The sequence below is a fragment of the Aythya ferina genome, assembly GCF_964211825.1.
Source record: "Aythya ferina genome assembly, chromosome: 1".
In the NCBI taxonomy this organism is placed as follows: domain Eukaryota; kingdom Metazoa; phylum Chordata; class Aves; order Anseriformes; family Anatidae; genus Aythya; species Aythya ferina.
In genome coordinates, this window is record NC_140296.1 from 154,055,984 (window position 1) to 154,081,915 (window position 25,932).

Genomic DNA, 25,932 nt, shown 5'->3' on the forward strand with positions numbered 1-25,932 from the left:
TAGAAGTAGAAGGATTTCCAGAGAAAATTAAAACAAGTCTACAATAACAGAATTAGTATATGAATTTCAGTATTTCTTAACTGCTGGTTGGTATTAGTTCTTAGCAACTTCAGTTATTTGATGGTTTGAAAGTCAAGTAGGAAAATAAAAATGATAGTCCTTTGTAAGTTCATCCTCCAAAATAAACTCCACCTAGTAGAGAGGTTTATGAGCTGAGAAAGGTTCTTAGATACTGTATGTAATCCTAGATGCATGTCAGTAAATTAATTCCTCGTTTTCTGAGTGTTTTTCTTGCACCCTAACAGCCTGAAGCAAACACAAAAAAAATCAATTTTCCATTCCCTAATTTTACTTTCCCAGCCTCCTTAGGCTGGGTAGGTGAACTCAGCCGTTCCATTGCAGGGCAAACATGCACTAAAAGTCAATTTAGCATACTAGAATAAACGTCTTGCTTTTCAGAAGTAAGTGCAAAAATGACTTCATACCATCAGTTGCCATTTTCCGAGACTGCCCTGATGTCGTGGTTAGTCTGAACCCGGCTGGCAGCGTTTCGGAGGAGCCGGGCATCATGCTGATGCCATGGACCTCGCGGGGAGGGAACTGTCGTCGCCAGGAGGGGCCCCGTCTGAAGTTCTTGTCGTCGCTCTGTCAAGACACAGAGTTGTATTGGATAAAGCAAAATGATGTTTGTGATTGATAATCTGGCTGCCTGCTGCCTCTCTCACTGTCAAATTTGTTTTGCAGCAAATGCCTTGCTTTCTTGCACTGCATCCAGTAACTACAATTCATTTGAGACACTTTTATAAGAGTAAATGCTTCAGAAATATTAAATGCTAGAGTGGAAAAGCTTTCTTTAACTCGGTGGTTTGATATACTGGAGGATTCTGCTAAAGCAGAACCTAGAAGTTAGTTCTCTTCCAAATACAGTGATTTGTTACTGTATTTGATGCAGTTGTTTGTTGCTGCATTAGGAAGCTTATATAAAGTGCTAATAAAGAGTTAAACACTCATGTATACACAGAATCATAGGCATATTCATCACATTCTTAAAAGTTTTGTTCCTCCTTGAACTTGAACATTTGTGTGACATACTCTTACCTTAAGATGAATATTTTACATAAGTGGATTTTAGGTTTCCCCATCTGAGGTAACTGCCCCAAATCCCACTCTAAGATACATCGATTATCTTTAAAGAAATAAAAATACCTCCCCCAAAACAAATAAACAAACAAACAAAACACTTTTTTATTTCTTTGTTGTTGTCATTATTATTATTATTATTTTTAAAAAGGTGCAAGTATCCCAAGGAATAAGGCACCCCCTCCACACACCTCCCTACACTCTGGTCATTGAATCTTCCACTCCTTTCTGCATTTTAACTCTACATGAAGTGTTCATCTTAAGGTAAGAGTGCAGAACAAAATTTAGCTCCCCAAATGATATGGGTACGTAGCCATACAGAGGTCACTTTAAAAATACCTTGTTTGGTATTTCCTTTTTTTAAATACCTGTAATGGACTCTTTTGAACAATATATGAATTAACATGTCCTCATGCATTGCATTCAATGTATATATTTTACTATGATAGTTAATAAATACTTAAAATAAAATCAATTACTTCCTCAAGTCGTCTTTCAGTTCCTAGTGCTAAAAGGTTGTTGTATTCTCTCTCAAGGATCTGCCGTGCCTAGAGATACCAAAGTAAAAAATTAAAATGGTTGAAGAGGGATAAATGGCAGTCGTGGGTACAGATTAACCAGAAGTAGCATGAGCAAACTTGCCTGGGTGTTTTGTGTTGGAATCTGTAATAGTAAAGCTAAACTGCTGTAATCAAAGTTTTCATCCAGTGCTATAAGTGAACCATGTACACCACTTTCTAGAATATTATTTGCATATTCTCGCAGGCCAATAGCTTGTATCCAGCGTATGACTCGATCGTTGCTCCACACCAACACATCTGAAAGGACACAACACTGCTTCAGTCTCCTGGTCACTGCTAGTGTCCAAAGTATATAGGTGCATGCATTCATACTGCTTTAATTTAGTATGAGGAATACCAGGAAACTATTAATATAGCTTTGATGGCTTCAACATCTCCCCAAACCCTAAAGCGTGGGAGTAACTGTGGTTTTAGCTACCTTCATGTTAAATGTTTATTCTGAATTGGTTCTGAGGTGCCACCAGAGGGCATCTCCAGAACGCAATTCCTTCCACCTCTTCTAGATACCTCGTCTCCGTTTCTTTATCAGGTATAAGAGCCTCTGTGACTTTCTGATAAAAGCACCTCACTTTCAGACAGATGAACTTAAAGCAAGAGAGTAACAGAAAGTAAGAAGCCCAAGAAAGGACAGTGGTGGAATTAACACCCCCCAAACTCTTTTCAATTCTTAGGTAAGATTTTACAGTTTAACTGTGCAAGGGCACAGGAGAAATAACAATTCCTCAAGGCTTCACTTGAGAATTTTGTATTAAACATTTCTAGAGTTAGGTCAGCACCTACCATTTTATAACATGCCAGACAGCAAACGAGGAGTTCACAGTTTTAGACTAAAACTGTTTTTAGTTTTGGAGGCTGGTAGAGCGGTTCAGGTCCGTGCCAATTATGAAGCTAAGGCAACAAAATGAGCTTGGAAATAATTACTGAGGATTTTTCTCTAAATAAATAAAAAAAGAATCCTACCCTGTTTGTTAGATTAAAAGAACATCACTCACACTGATCTCTGTACTTGTGAGTGGGAAATGCAATGCTGTGTTTTGTGTTGCTAAGTGATGGGGATTGTTCCTGAACCCTTTGCAGAAGTACAGCTAAGGTAGCATTTCCTAGGAGCAGCATTTGCCATCACCTGACCAAGAGCATGCCAAACTTTGGAGTCAGGATGTGCTAAAACACAGCGAGGGAGACAGGGATCAGTGAGACCAAATCCTGCTTGGCACCACGTCTAGCTGACTAATGCCTGGCAGGGGGTTATTACCTTTCTGAAGCAACGCTAGGACCCGAGACCAATAACCAAATCCCCACGGGAGCCTCTGTGCCCAATTTCCATGTCTCTGAGCAAAAGAGCACGTTCCCTGAAGCTATTCACCCTTCTATTTCCTCCTTTTAAGCTCTTCTAACCAGGGTTGTGCTTGAAAGGTGTTAACTGTCAGTCTTAAGAGCTGGAAATGCTTAAAGGAATCAAAGGATTCACTTCTGACAATGGGAGAAAACAACAACCCTAATTGCTACATGAAAAATGAACTGTGCAGTGAGACAGCAACTGCTCTAGGGAGCTTTGCACAGAACATACTTTTAAACCAGCTGCTAGATTTTCCAGTAAGGTCAGTTCTGTTAGGAGCTATTCCTATATTTATCAAGCAGCTGCCTCAGTGGCCACCCGTCCAAGCAACCTTTTCTGTGATGCACATTGTGAAGTAAGAAATCAAGGGCAAATTCAAAACGCTTCAAAAAGCAGGAGCATAGTGTTAGGGCCCTGAGTGCTCCGATGTCCCAGTGCTGCTCCCACATGTCCCAGTGAGCTGCAGGCTGCTTGGCCTCCTCCTGAGACTGAAAGAGGCTAGGATAAAGTCTGTCACCAAAATCCATTTTAGCAAAAGGAAGCTATCAAACCACATTTCAGAACTGCAGACCCAATTTAGCAAAGTACTTAACTGTGCCTAATTTAGGGAGATGTTCTGTGTTCTGAAGGCAGCTGGATTTATGCAAGTTTTATTTAAAGCACATGCTTAAATGCTTTGCTAAGATGGCATGCCAAGGGGTTAATATAGTGTGAAGCTTCAAAAGAACAAACATTCTCAGTATTCATTCCCAGGAACTATCACCTTTTATTTCATGCTGACTCATTTCTCTTCGCTTTTCCAGTTCTTTTCTATCATAATTCAACCTCTTTAAACACATGATTCCATATTGCAAGCTTGTTCTGTTATTTAAAGAGAAACATTTACAGAGTTAATAAAGAAAATTTTGAAGATGGGAACATATTTAGGATGTATTTCCTGCATGTCACATGAGGTGTTTTATGGTGCTAATTTAGTAAATCTTGAGGCAAGAGAGGAAAGTGAAATCATTAAAAAAAATCCACAGACTTTAAAAATGAAATGGACAAAAACAAAATGAAAATGTTTGAATATATGTTCTAGTGTAAGAAACCCCAAACATTAAAAATTGTATTCAGAAAAGGTCAGCCCTTGGGAGCTCAGTGAAATGATTTGTCAGATCAGTCCTCAAAAGGTGTCAAATCAGACAGTAAATTTAACAAAATCCACTCCTTGTCACATAAACATCATTTCCTAAAGTCTAAATGCCTTTATTTCTATATTTCCAATTTAGCTTTCTGGCTATATTCCTCGGTAACCTGAGCAACTGTCAATTTGCTAGTACTGTTAACGGTCTTTAAGTACTACACAAAATATTTTTTCATTACTGCTAGATCTCAGGGCTTCAGATGTTAGTCTGCCATTTTCTGATACTTTAAACCGCTTAATAAATTATTAGTGGTTCTGCATTGTCAAGGCTTTAGTTATACATTAATGGTTCCCTGCTAATAATGAAGTGATCCATACAAGTACCTTAGTTACGAGAGAGAATTGCGATGCTGTACCTCCCATCACGTTTCTGACACTTAACACATACTTTTAGTTGTAGTTTTCCAAGCCAGAACAACAAATAGCCAGTGCTGTTATTCTGTGCAGCACTGAGCACCGCATCACACACAAGAGGCTTTATACGTGCAGTCTTTATGCAAACATACCGATGAAAGCTGTCCACCATTTTTAAGTGCACACGCAGATCTTTCTTCGTCAGATGGTCTAACATCCTTGCATCGACCAGGCACTCCATAAAATAACTGCGGTACTGAGGTAAACCAAGACTGGGGAGCCATTCGTTACCTATCCATTCGTGGTTCATATCACCATAAGCCAGTGTCTACAGAAAAATTAAAAGTAACGAGAAAAAAAAAGGGGGAGATCATTTCTTAAGTTACAGAAGTTTATAGAAGCTAGGCCTGAAGCTACTATACTACATAGCTGAGATTTTAAGAGGGCAATGAAAAATAAATGTGAAACAAACACATAAATGTTGAGTTTTTTTATATGGTTCACATAATGAATATAAAAAATAGATACATTTTATATCATACTGATCTCAATTATTTCAGCACTATTACAATTTAACAGAATAAAGAACACATAAATTGCAAGATTAACACATCCCTAAGAGGGTGGTTCTCAAAACTGATTTTCAAGTCTAACTACTTAAAATTTTTATTTTATTTTGGTATGTCTCCTGTCATAGACTGAAGGATAACGCAATGCAAGCTAGGTATACTTTCTGTGGGGGAAAATACAGTCCTCTCATCTCTCATTCTTGTGAGATTTTGAAGAGAAGAGGAAAGGTATAAGTAAAGACAATAAGATTGTGTGTGTTATTTATTATACAGAGAGAGAAGGAAATTTAAGAATTTAAATATTTGATAGTCCAACTAAGAAGAAAAATATTATTTCTTATTATACAAGACAATCTGTAGACGGATACTTGAGTATGATTTATACAATTGTGCCTCTGTTTTTTTCTAAAAACATCTGGTGTAATTTTAGAAATGTTGACTCCTCCCTAAATTGGCATATTTTGTTAGCCTATTCTCAAAACTGAAGATAATCTTTTCTTGGTTTAGCTGAGAGGTAGAATCTATCTCTAAAATATCTCTAAAATATATCCAGCTGGGAATACTTAGACTTTCTGTGTCTCTGTGGACTTAACAAGCAAAAAACATGGGCATAATAGGATGTAGGAATATAAGGAAAGGACCTAACATGTTTACCTCTATGACCTTACTGGTGCCACTAAAAGACATGGCCTAGTGACAGGATGTGGTAGGTCAGGTTGATGGTTGGATGATCTTAAAAGTCTTTTCCAAACTAAATGATTCTTTGATTCTACTGTACGTGCCCTGATGCAGGAAAACTGCCAAGTGTCCTTTGAGACTTTGAGGCTTTGCTGTAAGTAGACAGTGAGACTGCACACGTTTGCGCATATTCAGAGGACAACAATCCTCCAAGTAGAATGCATGGGCAGAGTCTCCTGTATTGATATGACTGGCAAATGCTTTATGCCAGCATTTGGGTTAGTCCAAATGCCCTCATTCTTTCAGAATATTTTGGGCCATTAAACTACTTGCCTTCTGGATATCAAGATACTTGTAGCTATTTATTTTGGATACTTTAATCCGTGATTCTTTAATCCTGGGAGGTTAACAAAATCGCTGGGCATGTAAAATAAAAGACTGTTTTGAGGCCCCTGAAAACACTATGTTGTATATGCTAACTGCAATTTCTTTTAAGAAAAATATTTATAGTATGTCCAGAGATGTTTTTGTATTGACGAATACTAAAACATACACATTGCAATTCACTCACGAGATACTACCACTACACCATACTCCTTTTTTGCCTACTGGTACTGGGTTAATTGTTATTTTTAACTTTTAATTCAATAAATAAATAAATAAATAAATAAAACGTGAAAGAGTCATACCTGAGCCCAGCTGCCTTCTTCAGACTCTTTCTGTGTTATCAGCAGGAAGCAATTAGTAAAGCAGGTAAAAAGACAATAAAAATGAGTTATAAAGAAGATGTGTTTTTCATGCATATGGTAAACTTACTACAAATGAAAACATACATGTAGAATGTGCTCATAAATATTGGAACTCAGGTCACCAGCAATGCCCTGGGATGAGCTATCTGAAGAATTACAAGACTAAAACTATAAAATTTTAGGAGGGCAAATCTAGCTCTTTTCAAGATAGAAAATCTTTATAGCTTGGTGAAACTTTACAGCATAATCTCCAACACTTTCTATGGTTTCACAATCAAAACACAATCATTTACTTCCCCAAATTGGATATTATGTCATGTTCCATTGCTAGTTAGATCTCACAATGTTCACAATACAAAGCTGTGTTCTTGTGAATGGTTTGAAAAGTGCTTTCCACACAGCAATTTAAAAAAAAAATAAATTGCTCTGGCTGACCAGGTAAATAGGATCAACTCTACCTCTGGCTCATTCAAGGTTGTTATATTTGTTTTTACCATCAACAATAAAACTGAAAAGTAACTTGGTTAAAAAAAAAATATTGATGAAAATCTACTTCGTGAATGCTCATGAGAAAATACAGAAGCAAAAAGAAAATACAGCAAGCATACATTTCTATGAAGTAAGTATTCTTTACTGCATTAAAATTTCACTTTAGCTTTTACTGCATTAAAATGTAGCCTCTCTCACCATCTATGGGTTAAGTTGACTGTAAAGTTTTCCAAATTAAAGATTTTTCAGAAATCTCATTTTAGGATTGCATTGCATCATGTTTTATAAACACTATTATGGAGTTGTTATGGACTAATGGACTGCTAAAAAAACAAAAAAGACCCAAAATAATGTATGTTTCAAAGAAAAGAAAAAAGTCAGAACAATTAAATAAAATGTACTAATATTTGTGTGTCCCTTGAAGCAGGGAGAGTTTTGATAAAACGAAATAAAGAAATGATGCACTCCATGCACCCTAAGTCAAAGAGCACAACTATGCTAGTATGGACATGAAAGACTCATGTGAAAAACTCGTGAAAACTCCGAGTTCTGTTATGCACATTTCTCAATACTTTTCTTATTTGTTCTGGTTCATCAGATACAAAATTATGCTTAGAAGGGGTACCAGGGAAATGTTGCACCTGAAACTGCAATGATTTCATTTCACTAAATGAGGATTCACATTGGCAGGAAAAAGAAATGCAAAACTCCAAAGCTGTTTTTACTTATGTACAACATTTGTGATTGCAACACAGTTGGTAATTTCTTTTTCTGAGAAATGGTGGAACTGTTCTTTCTAATGTCATTCTTGGGAAGCAGAGTAGAGAGGCTATGGCATCTGTGTTAAAGCAGATGCATCCTAGTTCTCTTCTGAGCACTGAAACAATGCATAAATGTGAAAGGAAAGACTAACCGTTTTAGCTGGAGCAGCAAGATTTTCCATTTCTTCATGGGTCACCCAAACATTGCCTGAGGGCTATGAACAAGGCCCACAGGGAGGCAGGAGGGATCCACATTAGGTAAGCAGTGGTAAAGAAGAAAGGCAGCACCACTGTAAGTTAACAGCGTATAGCATCACCATCAGCACAACCACAATCTTGCCTCTACCAAGCTGCAACTAGAGACAACTTTAGACAACTTGTTTTGCATCTTTGTTAGAGAACACACCTGAGCCTAAACAGACATGATGGAATATTTCAGCTAGGACTGATGGATGAATGTAGTCACAAGGAAAAGAAGAATTAAAGCTGTGTTTCACGTGCAAGAGGCAAATACAACCTTTAGGTCATAGCTCTGTCTGGAGGTAAGCTTCATTTCTCAAAGATTTTCCAGCCTAAATATTCTGCACATATCACATGCTCATATTGTAATCTAAATAATGATTGCTTCCCCCACATTTCTGTGAATCAAAAACGTCAAGAGAATACACTTCTAAGACTATTTTTCCTCATTGTATTGTTTTTAGTCAGATCATTACTAGGGCAATGAGATGATGCAGGGAGGGGGTGTGGAAGCCTGCTGTGCGTAAGGTGAAATGTGCTGTGCTTTCTTGAGAGCTGCAGTAAATTAACTTCTTTCCTGAGAAAGAAGGGGGGCAGAAAGACTTGGGATTCAGAAATGCATAGTCCAGGGCTGTGCAGCATTGTGCTGCCAATTAATTAATGTGAAGTTAAGAGCAAAGCAAAATTATTCCCAGTGCTTCTAGCTCATATGTGCTCTTTTCTTATTTCATAAGTGACAATTCTCTTGTGCTTTGAAATAACATTAAAGTCAAAATGGATTTTGGTAAATAGCTGCTTAGTAATTCAACGCTGTGTTGAGTCTATTATATACACCAGCATTACAATTCATGATGTTAGCATGGTTAGGACATACAAATCAGTTCTGTGCAGAGAAAGAATTGGATGGTGAACTATATTCTTAAAGGATCTTAGCAGCATTAGGATGAAAGGCCAGTCAATGAGAAAATTCGTGTCCTTTTGCCCAGTTTCTCAACTGCTTATATAGCTCAGCGGTTCTGGATCTATTGCTAAACCCCTCAAATGCATCTCAATTCTCATTTCCTCCAAAAGATTCTTCATGAATTCCATGAAGATTACAGGTCACAGAATATAAATATCATTATTATTATTATTATTAGCATTAACATTGTTTTATCATCATTACTTATCACATTATTATTATTTAGAAGTCCGGGCTGAACTACAGTACTAGTGCTTGTCCTTCACTCCTACACCATGTTTTCCAATAATCAAGCCTCATTTTTTTTTTTTTGTTTTTATAACTTTTTGTTGCTGTTGTTTTGTTTTGTTTCAGTCTCTGTTGCTTCTTTCATAGTCGTCACCATCAGCCTCTCAGCATGAAACTGATAAGATACCCTCTTGGTATCTTTTTTCTTTTTCCCCTCATCAGTTTGGCCTGTTTGCCTGTTTTTCTTTTTTCTTTTTTCTTCACTTTCCATTAGGAGGTGCTTTTATCTGCAGCACATATATTCTTGCTGTGCCCCAGTGTACTTTCATGCCTTTTTTTTTTTATACACTCCTTTCAAACCTGTTTCTTCTCTACTTCTCTACTTGCTTCTTTCCCGTCTGCTCTACTCTCTCCCCTTTCCTCACCAAATGCACACACTCTACTTCTTCCTTCCATGCTCTGCCCTCACACTTCCAATCACTGCTTCTCTTAAAAGCATGAAGAACCTAAAAGCAGCCAACTCAGACTGGAAAACATTTGAAAGGATACAAAAAGGGGGAAAGTGATCAAGATTCAGAATAGTTGTATTCCTAAATAACCTCTTCCTTCTCCTGCCTTACCCCATCCCACAAACAAAAATATGATAAACAACAAAAGAAGAGAAACACAATCTGATTTGGTTGGGAGATTTGACCTGAAGGAAGTAAAAGACAGGTAAAACTATAAATAAGGTGCTCAATACTGATCATTTAGATAACATCAAGGTTAATCAAAAGCACATCTTAAAAAAAGGTATCAGCTAAAGGAAAAATATCAGCGACCAACAATCGAGTGACTGATGAACAAGTACTTCCAACTCTTTAGAAGACAGTTCACACTGATTGTGAATTGTGTGTTACCAGAGTCACTCTCTAACTACAAAAGCCTTTCTGCAGGCTCCTGCAGATTGAAGTGGGAAAGAAGAAGCTAGCTGAACAGGACTCACTGTTCTGGATGTTGGAGGTGCTGATGGACTTGTGAGCGATACCATCTCCTGGATTGCTAATCGGAGTTTTAAGCGATGAAGAGGATTGCTGATTCCTATTTCTCTTTGAATCTCGGTATCGGACAAAGCAGACATAATAGCTCCACTCTTCACATTGGCACGGCAGGCAGCAACATACCAAGCTGGCATTCCTAGCCAGAGCTGTTGAGATAAAGTACACATTTTTTCAAGGGAATTGCTTAATTTCTTTCATGAAATTTATCATTGAGACAACTATCAGCCTGAATAAGCATGGTAACACACATAAATTAGTATAACAATCATACTATTTATTAAAATGAAATTGTTTTAGAACCATTGCCATGGCTTCACATGAACTCTTTTTGTTGCTTTTATTATAAGCCAGAATGCAAGGGATGCTTTGGATAATTTTTACCGCTGTTTCTCTATCACATAGGCTCCTCCCTTCCTGTGCCTTTAACAAGCAAATCTTGGCACAAGTCAGTATTACTGGCAGTTTGATAGTCTTGTCATATATAGAAAACAATCTAATAAGAATTGATTAAGTAATTTTTCCCCTTTTCTACTAAAATGGCTTTCTCTCTCTTTTCATGTGAGTACCTGTGGTGTACTTGTGGGCACAATCTTACCCTTCTCAGCTCATTTTTTTTCCAGGAACAGTGCAGATAACCCAGTGAGGACTGGGCTTACTGGAAATCTGGGAACAGTCTGGTACAGCGTCACACTGCTGCTGGAAATACTGGTTAGACGTCACAGTTTTGATTGTAATAGTGAATGTTTCTGACTGATACAAGTCTGCCTACAGAACTGTCAAACTGTCATGAAAAAGTCCATTACTAGCCAAATTAACAAATACTCTAATATTAACAGTTTGTTTGTTTTGGAAAGAAAATATAATTTAATTTTTGAAGGTCATCTTTGAACACTTGAACTGCCTTTCTGCAGTTTTCTGCAGTTTTCAATTCATCTTTTTCATTTGGAACCTGAAATTACAACACGCAGCAGAAGTTTTGTAGATGCCAGCTAAATAGGTAGAGCAGGTAAATTAGCCCTTTCCAATATTATATTTGAAATATATATATATATAATTATATATAATCTGGTTTGAACTATATATATATATATATATAATCTGATCTGAACTATATTTATATACATTATATATAATTATACATACATTTTATTATATATAACTACAATTATATTATATATTATATATTTATATAACTATATATAATATAAAATAATGATATATAATATATACTTATACATATATAACATTATATATATATATATTATATTTGAAAACAGACCAAAGTCACAAATTTGTTAAATTCGTTAAAAATTCTGCAGATGTAGTTTTTGTGTTAAACTCAAATAGAATTTAATAACTACTTTCTCTCCTTAGCATACCATCCTGTTTTAGGATTTTTTAGATATTTAAGGACTGAGAAATTATGAGATTTAATGAATTTGGGGTTCAATTCCAAGTGCAGTAGTAGGGTATGCTCAAGTGATGATAGTCCTTTTTGCCCCATCCCCACTCCCCTGTGCAATTCTACCTTGCTTTTTTCATCTTCGGACTCTGTTTCACACCACCCAGTGTCAAAATCTGCTTAGTGCTGGTGGCACAGTGAGCCAGGGAAAGAGGGGCAGACCAATAATCTCTTTTGAAATCTGTAAGGACAAGGGTGCAGAAGCAGCCTGCCAATGTGACTTGTTTCAAAGCTGTGACTAATGCTTACCTCCAGCCAGGCAACCACTGTCGGCCCGTCCCACTGGGCGAAAGGCAAGCCCTTTCTCCGAGCTTCTTCCAGAAGTTCATGTCTAAAAATAGATCAAAAGCATTACATACACAGAGCAGTGCATATGGACAATATAGTTACAACCATGCCTTGTTGTTAAGGGTAACAATAGTGAAGTGCAATGACAGTTACTGGTAGGGCATAGAAAATGCAACGAACAATACAGCTCCTTCCCATTTTGGAACGTATTCCTTATTCTATTCCTGACCTTTTTTTTTTTTTTTTTTTTTTTTTTTTTAAATCTTCTTTTTGACCTCCTTTTAACCACCTAACATACAAAAGGAGAGGTTTCTACCTGTTCTCATCTGAAGCAATAGAGAACTGGGGTAATCTGTATAGAAGGACCACCCAGATAACAGAAGACGTTGGGGAACAGAGAAAACGGTGGGAATCTTCCTGAGACCAGCTTAGCTATCGTCTGGTAATGACCCAGAATGGCCCTAAATAGCCGTCTTCTAGACCTGAGCTAAGCTTGGATATAATGCAATAGGGTCTATGGAGTCTTTGTGCTTGAAGCATTTATCCTTGCCAGATCAGCTATGCACAATTCTGGGGTCTCTGGTGTACAGCTGTTCTTCATCTTAAATAAGCCATCCATGGTTAATAATGAATTGGCTGTGGCTTCCATTTTTTTTATTGTTTGTATCCAAAAGGAGATCCATGTGGTTTACTGATGTATATATTTCTATGCTTATAGAATTTATGTGGTTTCTCAGTTTTATACGTATATACATGGATATATTTTTACACAGTTGATGGGATACCAATCTGACTCCTACCTCTGCAGCTTCTCTAGACTGCAAAGAGTGTGTATGAAAAACTGTGACAAAAAAAAAAATCTCAAGGTTTAAAATTCACTTCTAATACAACAGTATTAAATGTTTGGTAAAGTATAAGTATGTCAGCTAGACTTTCAAGAAAATGCTCTATATTAAACACATTCAACCATTTGGCCAGACATTTAACTGACTACTGTTGCATTTGTAACATGACTAAAGACAACTGTGGTGGTGGCATAGAAAAAGCAGTCCTTCAAGAGTTTTTTTTTTTTTTTCTGATATTTAACAATGTACATTCTGCAGCCTACTACTGAGTGAAACACAAAAGAATGCTCTCGGCAACAAGCGGTAGCGAAAATGAAATTACACAGGGACTATGCTAATGGAGTATTAAAATTTGCTTACATTCCCACACAACAAGGAAATCTTAGAATTACAGCTTCAATTTTGCTCCTTCCTCCTTTATTACTACAGCCTTTGTGGTTCAGTTATCCCTTGGCAATTCTTCACTGCCTTAGCAGCCTTTCAAGAATATATATTACAAAATCACAGCAAATAAAAGTGATGGAGAGATCTTACTCATAAGGTATTGCTTAGAGAATTTATGCACTGCCAAGAGACCGGACAGAGAATTTAGCTTAAGTAAAAAATGGAACTCAAATAGCATTTCTGCATACGTGTTTAAATCCCTCATTCTGTGTATTAATAGGAAGACAGCTGCTTTAGTTTCTACATTGCTGCTGTAGTAATATGTAATACTACAAATACTTGACAGCTTTTCTAAAGTTTATCTAGCTTTTCCTCCCACACATCTTTTGCAGCACAGCTTATCTATTGCCACTTGGCTGTCCAAAGACACTGAATAGTTACCCTTGCTTTCCATGACAGCACAATCCTCAGTAAAATGAGAAAGACTTGCTATCTGGGTACACAAATGTCATGTTACCTTCAGTAGCTGGAGGTGCGGGAATCCCATCTCCCCAGGGAGACCCGTAGTGAAGGCCAATAGAGACATATATACACACTCGGATGTTTAGGAAAGCAGAACTGAGGCATGGCCAAACTCAGCAGATGGCCACATCCCCACATCCCAGCTATCAGCAGATGAGGAATTTGGGTTCAGCCTTCCCTCAGAGATGGTTCTGCAGCGTGCCTGTGAAGCTGCAGCAGTGCAGCACCTCCTTCCATAACCCCAAGGAGGTGGCGTGTCTCCTGGGACCACCAGGGCTGCCAGCTGGCACAGATGTCTTCAGGTAGAAACAAGCCTGTGGGGCTGCCCTTTCCTTACTTGTCTAGACTCAGTTTCCCCTGACAGGGCACAGACCCAGCAAAATCCCATTGGACTTTCTCCTTACCCAAAGCCAGCCCAAGCTCAGGGAGCAGCTCCTTCTCCAGTCTGGAGTCCCATGGAGACACCATCCTCAGAGGAACCTGATCCCAGATTTTTCCTTATCTGGGGTATTATCTTCACCCATCACAGCTGAAAGAGCTGGGCTGGCTCTCACAATAAATAAAAAAATGGAAATTATCACTTTTTTTTTTCTTTAACTGGCCACTTGCTTGTGGTAATCTTCTGCTCAGAGCAGATCTGTGGCATGTGGTCTACACAGAGAAGGGGTTCAGGAGGAACTTTTGTCCTCTTTCTTCAGTTTGGTGTTGAATCCCTGTGTGGCCTCAAGAACCAAGGTGCTGTGGTCACTTTAAGTTCTTACTTTCATAAAAAAGTTACTTTCTTTATATTGGAATTATGAAGTGATTATTTCTATGGAGTTCCCTGTAACCTTGCAGCATTTGAATTGGCCTGAGGTTTGTTTTGGAGGTTTAGCATTACTCAAGTACATGCTTCAAGTGTAGGAAAGCACTTTTAATTCAGAAGCAGTCAGGCTCACACAGCTAAGGAAAATATGGTTGTAGTTATTGATTTTGGCTAAAGAAACTGAGACCAGGCCAGAAATGGGATGCTCTCTCCATATACTATAGCTAAAGACTACAGTATGATAAACACATAATCCAAAGGGTCTTGGCTTGTAGAAATGTTTTGGTTTGAAAATATATTTAGTGCAAAGTTAAAATTCTTTGCTCAGACATGTACCAGGAATACAGGCACCATAAGGTCTGTGCCTCACTTACTGATATGGAACACTAAAAGGATTTTTGTAATATTTATTTTCCTTGAAAATAATTGTATGCTTCAGAATTTGTATTTCCTTCCCTAGGACATTTCATTTAAACACCTCTCCAATGTCAAAGTTTATTTAAATTATATTTTACTTTTTTAAAAAAGCACATTATTATGTGATTACTTTTTAATTTAAATTAGGAGATCTGTATAAACTGAACCTTCAATTTCTAAACCAGAACTGAAAGCAGAATTTCTATTTCTTGACTGAGAGAGGTATCATTTAGTTATCAGTCATAGCAAATTGTCTTTTGATATGTAGTAATACCGTAGAAAGAACACTCTATCAAAATAAGTTTCAAATATTATGTAGGAAAAAACATGTATTTTGATCAATAGTGCAAATCAGAAAAATGAATCTGGTAATCTGCCTATTCTAGAATAGAATCTAAATACTTTAGAACAGCCAGAATGAACTGATGTGTTTATGGGATAGCCAGTGGCTTCCTGAGCTGAAAAACCAAATTTGACTGTGGCACCTGCATTTCCATTTTCCTTATGAAACCATACAACTGACCAGAGGAAAAAGAAGAGATAAATAACCTACATAAGCTTGTCATTCTCCCTTCCTTTCACTCTAAAGACAAGGTTTAGGGACAACAAATAGCATGGTACAGTTTCTCTAATTTTGAAGATGCTTTGCAGGAAGTGTAGAGATATTCTAAAACTGTCAGAAAAGTACTACATGTTATTATGTGCCCACTTTGCATTGGTAAGGAGATAGGGAATTAAAATGTAATCACTTTCATACTCATTTAGTTTCTTGGCAACATATGAAAACAGACTGATAAGGGAGAATTGACATTAATTAAGCATTACTCAATTTTATTATTTTTTTGCAGATAAGTATTATTTTGCAGATAAGGCTTTAAACCACTTACTGTTGTTGGAATAAATTCCAAATTAAAGCTGTATTTTTTAAGTTGACATTATTACTGTTCAAGAATAAAATCCTCTTCCATTGTGGGAGAAGCTGTAATATGCTACTTAAAATATATTGTTACCCTGAGCCTGGCTTTGCAAAATAAGGACACTTCATGAACATCGACTATTCAGCATTAATCCAAAATTTCAGAGATGTTTGTACTCATTGGTCTTCAAGAGAGTACCTGATAAAATGGGCTGTCTTCTCTCTCATCTCTCTCTCTCTCTCTTTCCTTTTTTCTTTTTTTTCTTTATTTTTTTTTTTTTTTCTCAAGACAGAAAAGAAAAGACATGTCATATCATGTTGAGGAGTTGTGTGGCAGAGACATGGGCTTGCCTCCCCTGCACTGTCTTCTGATTAGGGCCCCAAAATTACTTCTTAAGGATACTTTTATGATAACCCATTTTCTTTAGCATCACTCTTCTGAGCACCAGGTACAACTACATCCCACAGCTGAGTGTGTAACTGTCTTATACCATGAGGACTATGAATGCTTCATATCCCTCTAGACATCAGAGGTACATAGAAGCAGAGGAAGGGGGGAAATAGTAAGACCAAAATGACATTTTTATCCTTGAAATTTTCTCTCTCTTATATACTACTCCCTTACACAGGGCAAATTTTAGCACTGTATCAGCAGCATTCATCAACTCATTGTGTAAAATGCAAGAAAATTTATTAAAAATAAGAAGGTTCTTTAAATAGTCTTTGTGTGGGAAGTTAACAAAATCTTAATTTATGTCGTTCAATAGCATTCAATTTTCTGTATGAAGATGGGGCTCCCCCCCATGAAGCAAACAAGAAACAACAGCTTAGGACTTCTGATATACATAATTCAAATACATAGTACACAAACTAAGTCCTAACATTGTTATGACGAAACTTGAATTTGAACAGTATTTCAACATAGATCTTAATATTTCTGCAAATAATAGCACTTACTGTGAGGATTCCCAGGAAAAGTCCTCAAGGATATTACATTATGTATATTGTAATATCTCAGTAAAAATGTGACCATGAATGTAAGATGAACTCAGAATGAAGCACAGTGTAACTGAGACCAAATCATGCTAGTAAAATACAAGCAAAATGTAGTTAGAAGTTTTGGCCAATGGGTGATTTAGATCCTAGGAAATGGCCTTTACTCATAAGACATTTTCTCAAAAAGGTAATAGATGAAAGAGTTTGCCAACACACCCTCTGATTATTGCTATTGTTGCTGCTATCACTATTATCATTATCAAAAATACTAAAATATTTAGTTTACAACCAAATGGTACACAACTGCTTTTTTAGAAGAGAAATAGACACGAAATATGCTGTGTTTGTTCGAGTAATCCTATGATCTCAACGTAAGATTAAACACATCTGCCACATCTGTACAGTGTTTCCAAAACTAACTAACGTACTCACCTTCAAAGATTCCAAAATTCAGGAGAAAGGATTTCTAATGAATTGAGCTGGATTTGAATTTTATCTTTTCTATTGCCATTTACTATTTAAAAAAGGCTAGAATTGTGTAGCTGAAGTCATCATATGACAAAATAAACTACCTGAATTTGTATAAATTAATATTTATGTTAAATGTCTATGGCAAATAAGTTACCTCCTATCTTTTTGTTTTCTGCAGGAGTGTAAATATTTTTTTTTAAATGAAGTAGGGAGAAATGAGACTCAGGTTTGATATTGTCATATAATATGGATTGAATTTATTCTGAAAGGATCCATCTGAATACTAAAGACTGCACTAATTAAAAACTGAGTAAGATTTTGTTGCAACTTTTGCTGTCAGGCAACCTGACTTTTAAATCATTTGAATTCCTCATTCTTTCTCCTTTTTGATGCTTGCTCTAATATGCAGACTGAGAACAAGGGGGAAAATTCCATTTCTATCTTTACAAAAGGTTTTGTGTCCCACTAAGAATTTTCAGCAAAGAATGACTGAAATATGAAAACAGGCTTAAATCAAGAAACAATTAATAAATAAAAGTTTTTAGATCTATAAAATAAGGAAAAGGAATTTTAAGTTTAGCAGCATCCCACATAACACAGCTTAGGAAAGCAGATTTAATTATTCTATATAGGTGTACGCTGTCAGTGTATGCAAGCTGAAGGGCAATATTCTTTTTCTGAAGATGTACATTAAGCTAAGTGAAGCATGTTCAGGAATGCTTAATATAGGTCTAACAAATTAGATCTACAGACAGCTACTATGAAAAAAATAATAAAACACCTGTAAAATAAACATACTTGCATAATACATAACCTTGCAATCTTGTATGTAGTGCGCTAAATTAGAGATACCTGGAGTTCCCAGGTTGATTAAATGTTATTAAATCTAATTATAGACAAAAAGCTATTTCATAATCACACATTCTAAATTAATGTAGTAAAGCCTGCTCTCTGCAAGTTTTTGTGTCCCTTCAACCATCAGAAAGTTATAGCTCATACACTCTTTGGATGCATGAAATTTTCTACCTAAGCTCCAAGAGATAGAAATTTTAAATTTTATATCAGGTTAACAATCAAAAAACCAAGCTTAAAAATATACCAGTGAAAAATTACATGCACAAATGAAATATTTCTGTACAGCAATGTAGCATGAGGCTTCAAACAGAGAAAAAGAAACTGTGTATTCTGGATTGCTATGATGTTTAGAAGTTTGAGTCCTCTGAGATTTAATTAATCAGAATTTATGCTTAAATGCATTTGTTAATCGAGGCATTCACTGTTGTAATTTTTTCCACTGACATAAAATTTTAAATGTCTTAGCACTTCTAGGCTTTAGACTCCCCAAAATATGTTTGTTTAAAAACATTTATGGCAGTTATCTCCAAGTACTTACTCCACTGTGTTAAACCTTGCAGGAGCAACTCCTGAATTTGTGTATGCTTTCAATACTTTGAAAGTTTTCATTTGGGTCAGTTTTCTGTATGGGATTGTTTATATAAGATTCACAGGAAAAAAAAAAAAAAGAAGAAATAATAACAAAAGATAGAATATAAACATGGTGCTGAAAATGAGTATGTTCAGCAGCCATGGTGTTTTAACTTACCCAGATATGCTTTTCATGAGATGAAGAGAGATGAATGGAAAAAAAAGCACATAAATGTTAATGAACATATACTAGTTCATAAAGAAATCATATGATAGATAAAATAATAACACCATTATAACTACTGAAATCTTTCTTTGATTCTACTGAAATTCTGGTCTTTGAATGCTTTAAAGAAGTTATATGTCCTTATGAAGAACAGAGGCATTTCACAAAATGAGATTTTCTTTAAACTGATGTTGGTTATTTATTAGGTACCAGTGCAGCACATTTATGACACATATTCATACTAAAGATCTGGAAACACAGTGAATGTGGATTAGATTTTCAACTCAAAGCATGCTGCCCAGATTTGAATCAGAGACACAGTAAAATTAAGAGTTGACTATGAACCAAGGTTTACTTTCCTACATCTACTTCACTAAGATTTTAGCAAAATTTCTTGTAGTAATGACTACATAGATTTGGGATTATTTTATTGAAATAGGCAGGAAATTTCCTACACAGAGATGACTAACATCTGTAATTATGCAGTATGTCAATTTGAGCAGTCCTAGTAATGCTAGATTAGTAGTGATACTGGTGTGAATGTTTTGCCCTCTAGGTAACCTATTTTTACCAATAAAAAGAATTGATAAAAGTAGGAGAAACCAGGATGCCATCACCGATAATAAACTTTCTTTGGCATCCTTTAATTGCCATCATAAAAAGAAAATTATATGACTGAATGAACCCCAGATATCTCAGAATATTATGTTTCAATTAACCAATGATTTACAGAGATATAAAAAATGCTTGGTACATACAGCTGTAGAAAACTTTGGAGTGAAAAGTATGTGCTCTTATTAATTAAAAAGATGTTGCTTTCATTTCAATAATTTTATGAGGGGGCTGGTTCCAAGACCTTAGATTTTGTTTCTGTGTTTGTATGTGATAAGCAGAACAGCTGGAAGAGAGGAGGAGAAAAAGTGCAAATAGAAAAGCAGATGAAAACAAATGGCAAAGTCATACACAGAAAGTTTAAGAAAGGAAAATTAAGAATTGGAAAGACAATGAAGGCATGCATGAATAGAAGACTAGAAAACTACTCAAACAATTACCAAATATGATGGAGGTACCATCAGGATCAAATATACATTCATGATTTTTGTGTCAAATATCCATCAAGCTCATTTTCCACTGAAGAGAAAGTGAAGACTGATTTGAAATCCTTTGCCTTTTATTTTGGACCTTACAGAATCTATTGAACTATCTATTTCTTACATATCCTTCTGAATACTCCTTTGGATATGGGTAGACGGAAATAAACAGGGGGATTAATTGGAATGTGAGTAATTTTCTGGCAGCTTTAGTCAGTTGGCAAGTTGCAGCTGCCTTGGCATAACTTAAGGGACCTGAAGGCTGTTCCAGTCTCCCCCATTACAGCAGCAGAGGATCAATGATCATCTCTCTGCTTCCTGAGCATCTTCTCTGGAGAAAAAAAATAAAGTACTGCAGAAAAAAAATGGCTTTTTAAATTCTAGCTTTTGCTTTTTCATATGATAACCATGTCATTGCTATTTTAGTGAATGTAGATAATGATTTCCCTCAGACATACACTAAAGACATAGATGTTTTTTCTGCAGCTGTGTTTTATTGATTCTTCCCTTAAGTCTTAATTCAACAGATAATTGGAAAGGTATTTGCATCTTCAAGAGATTGGAGTTTAGGAATCAACTGCATGTATGAGGATTTTTATCAATATTTATCAATAAATCTCAAATTGCAATAGGTAGACATGTGTAGATAAGGCAGGGCTTGGGACCTTGTCATATTTTGTTTGATTAAAAATTTTAAAAGCAAATACAAATTGTATGGAGAAAAGAATAAAAAAAATTCCTTGAGAAAAAGATAAAAATATTATTTAAAAATACAGGATTTTAAAAAGTAGTTCAATATAGGTATTATTGTTTACATTCTCACAAATACAATATATTGTATGTTTTTTTTTTTTACCCTCAGAATACTCTGAGTAAGGTTTAATAATCCTCTGCAAGATAAATACCCATATATCCTTGCACTGATAATGCTACAAAAGGAAAGAATTCCCCTAATATCTAATTTAATAGCAAGATACCTTTTTAACATTGTAAGAGCTTTTATTGAATAACTATTTCAAAGAGTCTTTTATTCAGTAAAGGTTAAAAATATGTTTGGCAAAGTAATCAAAAAAAGACATCTTTATGTATGTCTCAAGGACCAGAACCCAGTCCAACCAAGGAAAACCATGGTGGCCAGAGTGTGCAATCCTTGACTTCATCAGAACACCGAATACCTTTCCCTCCTCCTCTGGAATGAGAAAATAGAAAATAATAGGTAATGAATCAAGAATTGTTTTCTAGAAAGGAAGGAAGAACTAAAGAGCAGTCTAAAAGCTACCTACTACATCAGATAATTTCTCATAGATGAAAAAAGAAGGAAGGAATTAAATACAAAGTTTGAATTTTCCTAAAGTTTCAGGAAAGATTGAAAAAAACAAACAAACAAACTTGTTTTAAAAATATTCTTCAGAGCTACTGTAAGAAAAAAAATCATGTACATTTAGGATATAATGGTGTTTAATAAGCATTAAGTATTTGGGAACATTAGATGGATAGCACAGAAAAAGACCTTAATTAATCCAATTGGATTCATTTTTTGAAATGTGTGCAATTAAGAAAGTCATTAGAAACAGCTATTTGTATACTGCAGAGGACAGATTATTTGTAGTCACAAATACACTATGTCAAGTTCTAATTGGAGTTGCACACATAAAACCTAATTAAAGAGGCATTGTGAGGATTCAAAAGGAACTAAATGATGACTACAGTGTTTCAAACTCTTATTCCACAAAAAGATCTACCTTGACATGTTTTCTGTTGATAGGGATCAAAAAAGTTTGATTTTCTATAGGTAAATCTAAGTCCAAGTATTCTGTTTCATGTTATCAATTTGACTTAAATGTAGATTACTAGAACAAGAGGTGTATTTTTTGCAACTTTCTTCTCAATCATCTCTCAAGTTTTGAAAAAGATATACAAATGAAAAACATAAAGATAGTTTCAAAAACACACACCTGGTTTTAGGTAGAAATTGACTAAACTCAGTTAGCATAATACGTTCTTCTGTTAATATGGAAATAACTGGTGCTTGATGTTCATATGACTAGTCAGATGAAACTTAGCTGCATTGTGATTCTCTCAGGTTAGTTATAAGGTCATGCATACTACAGATTTCTTTTTACACAGTAACTTTACATGCAAGAATTACTTAGGCCTATTGTACAGGACTTTTTTTGTGTATGTAAGCATATGCATATGTCCTGGCTTATCAACGCTTTTCTGCAATCTGATTGAGTCAGGAGTTTGTACCTTGCAAACAAAATGTGGAGTACTGTGGAGTAAACCTCCCTAGAACATGTTCATGGGAAATATATTTATTTTGATTTTCCATGGAAGATATAAACCTTACATCTTAAGCTTGTCTTGGAGACGTGAGATTAAAGGATTTATGTTATTACACTGATAAAAGAAATTAAAAAAAAAAAAAAAAAGATATTCTTATCCAGAGTCAAATCAAACAAGCATTGTAGGAAGTATTGGGAATTTATCTGCTTTTGAACAAGAATTCTGTCAGTATGATCCAGTTAATGGTTAGCTGACCAGCATATAAAGTTTCTTCATGTACATAATTTATGTATAGGATTTAGGACTACTGAGAAAGTGATGCCACAGACCAATTTCAAACTGTACTAGCAGCATACATAAGGTCAAATCTTCCTCTGTGTGGCAATCTAGGACTATGTAGCAATTGAATGTCTCTCAGACCTTACCTTAACACTTTGCATAGGATGAAACATGCATACCCTTCCTTCACTGTCAAATGCCAGGTTAGCTAGAAGGACAAGCTTGCAAGCAAAACTTTCAAAAATGTAATCATAATTTTGAAGGTGATTACATGATTTCCAGGTAAAGCTATATCTCAGTATGGATACTATTATTGTCAGTTAAATGTTTTTGTTTGTTTGTTTGTTTTAAGTTTTAAAATGATCATTGCCAAGCTTCCTTGCTTCCCATTTCTAAGAAATATTTTACTGTAGACTGCACATGAAATGCTAATTATAATGACCAATCAGACACACTGTTGTGCAATATAAAAGGCATGTATCTTTCTTCAGTATGCTTCTTTCTTCAGGAAGATACTTATGTTCTGATATATTGCATACTGTTGCAGATCAAATCAAACATTTGAAAAGGATATGTATCACTGGCACTTTGCAATTTGAAAGGCAAAGCCTAATTCATTCAACTTTCTGTGCTACCTAAATATGTATTTGCCATTAATGAGGCCTTTCAGCAAACATGATTTAGTATCATTCCTGAGCAAAACTCCTGTGGAATAGTGGAATTCAGCTGACATTCACTAGAACAGTTATAGCAAAAAGGGAAGTGTATCTGGATTCATTTGTTGACATTATTCGAAGTTTGCTGAGTTAATTGTTAATGTAGATTTGTTATAAAGGGCTAAAGTTAGTATCACTCGATATTTTAGCTACAAGGACAGTAAAGCATAGTTTCTCCTAACTGCCTCAAAAGCTAGCTGAGGTAAAGTCAGTGGGGATATGTGGTTTTTATAGGGGATACAGATTATTTGATTTTAGGCACCATATTAAGTACCCTTCTTCTGAGGTCTGTGTGGGGGACACACTTCAGCTATCCCAGAGGGCACTACACACGTGCATCCGAACCCTCCATGAACCTCATGAGTAATGATAGGAACTGGACTAGCCCAAAAGTTTGTATGCTGGCTACCAGCTTGGGCTTTGATGAAAACCCTGAGCATAAGGCAAGACAAAGTTACAAGCACAGTCCTATCACTTGGTACAAAAACAACCACCAAGGACAATGCTATGAACAGCTGGGATAGTGTGTGTATTCACAGCCACTGAGAAATAGTAGCTGGAGTTCCTGGCTACAAAATTCAGAATGAGAAACTAGTATCAGTTTATTTAACAGGGAGACTGATTAATCACTAGAAAAAAACAAACAAACAAACAAAAACAACTAAGAGAGAGCACCCATCAACAGGATAACACCCTAAATGCTCTAAATACCTATAACTTTTGTTTTCTTGGACTGCATGTTCAATTTACAAATAGTAAGGCTTAAAAAAAAAATTAACTAGATCTATCATGTATTTCACCTCTGTGAGTAAACATTTATGGATGATTCAGGCAACCTAAGCTTATCTTTTCAGATGACTTGAGGAACATGATGGGGTCTAATTTAAAAAAATTATACACAGCTTCCTTAATTTCTCTTTGATGCCTTAGGAGAAACACTTGTTACAGATATATTTACTGTAATAAGCAAATGTTGGATGAAAAGAGATTCTTGTTTGAGGTTTATAAATCTGACATATCATTGAGACAAACTGATAATTACATTTTAATGATGTCTAAGTAATCAATTGAAACTGAAATTTAACATCTAAATAGCATTTTCTAAGCAAGAAGCAGGAAAACTTTGAAATTTAGGTTAATGACACTATTATCACTGGAGAGGGATTTGGTCTCCAGAAATATCATATTCTCTCAAGAAACTCTTTAGAGTGAAATGTATTATTCAGGAATCTAGTCTATGCATATAAATTGTGCTAAAATAGTATAACACAGTGCAGTGTGTTTATAACTCCAGGAGGCCAGAGCAGGGTCAATGCATGTGCTTGCTATTTGGGGAACAGGTAGCCAGGACATCTGGGGGCCATTAGTACCTACTGGCTGCAACAGCTCACAGTTTGAAACATAGTGCTTCTCCATCCTTAAGTTAGTGGGCAAACTTGCTAAATTACTGATTCAACAAGAAGAAATACATTTTAATGGGAACAACTACCTTTTAATTTATTTATTTATTATTATTATTTTTTAAACTAACTAGCTAATTTCAAATTCTGGTGAATTTTGCCTGAAGCTAATGAAAACTGTGAGAATGTTCTGGCTAGAGTGATGAGTCCCACCTTTCGTTTCACATCAAAGGGAGATCCTGGCTTTCCTACATCCGAAGTATGGCTTTTACCACTGAACTGAAAGAAAAGTCCACTGAGCCATTAACACAAGTTCAATATGTAGTATTATTCCCGTTTTATAAAAAAAATGATTTGGCTCTGGGTACACTTTTTTTTTTTTTTTTTTTTTTTTTTTTTTTTTTTTTCCCTCTAAGTGACAAAGCCAGCATAAATAAAGCTCTCCCTGACCTGAAATTTAATACAAAGGAATACTTCCTGCTTTATCCTGTCTTTTAACTATTCCTCTGGTAAACCTGGTTCCCTTGGGATTTTGTGTCCTAATCAAAATTAGCCAAAGAAATCCTCAGAAACTGAGGTGCTCTGCTCATTCTATTTCAGTGAACTGGGATCATTGCCCCTGTGGGGTTTGTAGGACCTATTTAGCAATAAGAACAAGTTAAATACCAGAAATTAAATCTTACTGCTACATCATGAGATAGCAAATTATTCTGAAACTCCTCATATTATCGTTTACAAAGACATCATATAAATTACCATCATCCTTAATGTTACTTTCTCATTTGCATTACACAAATCAGTAATTTTATAGTTACTGTATGTTTCTGAAAGATACTTCTAGGGGTAGTTATGCATAACTAAGGGTTGGCAAAAGTGAACCTGACCTACTGAGACAAGCTTGTCATTAAAATGACTTTCTGGACTGTTTCAACTGAATACTTTGCAAGGTAAAACATACAAATACATGACTGCATTTTTTTACATGGAAATGTTAATTTTCATCTACCCTATTGATAACTCACATCTTAATGACAATGCTTCAGTTGAATCTCATGTATCTCTCTAAAAAAATGTTAATTTTTTCCTGTACT

At 35.6% G+C, this 25,932-nt stretch overlaps 1 protein-coding gene across 10 annotated transcripts in view; it reads right to left on the reverse strand.

Annotated features, from left to right (window-relative positions):
* PPFIA2 (PTPRF interacting protein alpha 2) overlaps nt 1-25,932 on the reverse strand; it is a 328,145-nt gene that overhangs the window by 6,273 nt on the left and 295,940 nt on the right. For all 10 annotated transcript variants that reach the window (XM_084507292.1, XM_084507291.1, XM_084507288.1 and 7 more), the window contains 9 exons: nt 12,024-12,105; nt 10,258-10,458; nt 7,996-8,058; nt 6,534-6,563; nt 4,750-4,925; nt 3,821-3,918; nt 1,783-1,958; nt 1,620-1,688; nt 486-645 (listed from right to left, as the gene is read on the reverse strand). In XM_084507292.1, coding sequence (XP_084363418.1) covers nt 486-645; nt 1,620-1,688; nt 1,783-1,958; nt 3,821-3,918; nt 4,750-4,925; nt 6,534-6,563; nt 7,996-8,058; nt 10,258-10,458; nt 12,024-12,105 — 1,055 coding nt within the window. The remainder of the gene's footprint in view (nt 1-485; nt 646-1,619; nt 1,689-1,782; nt 1,959-3,820; nt 3,919-4,749; nt 4,926-6,533; nt 6,564-7,995; nt 8,059-10,257; nt 10,459-12,023; nt 12,106-25,932) is intronic.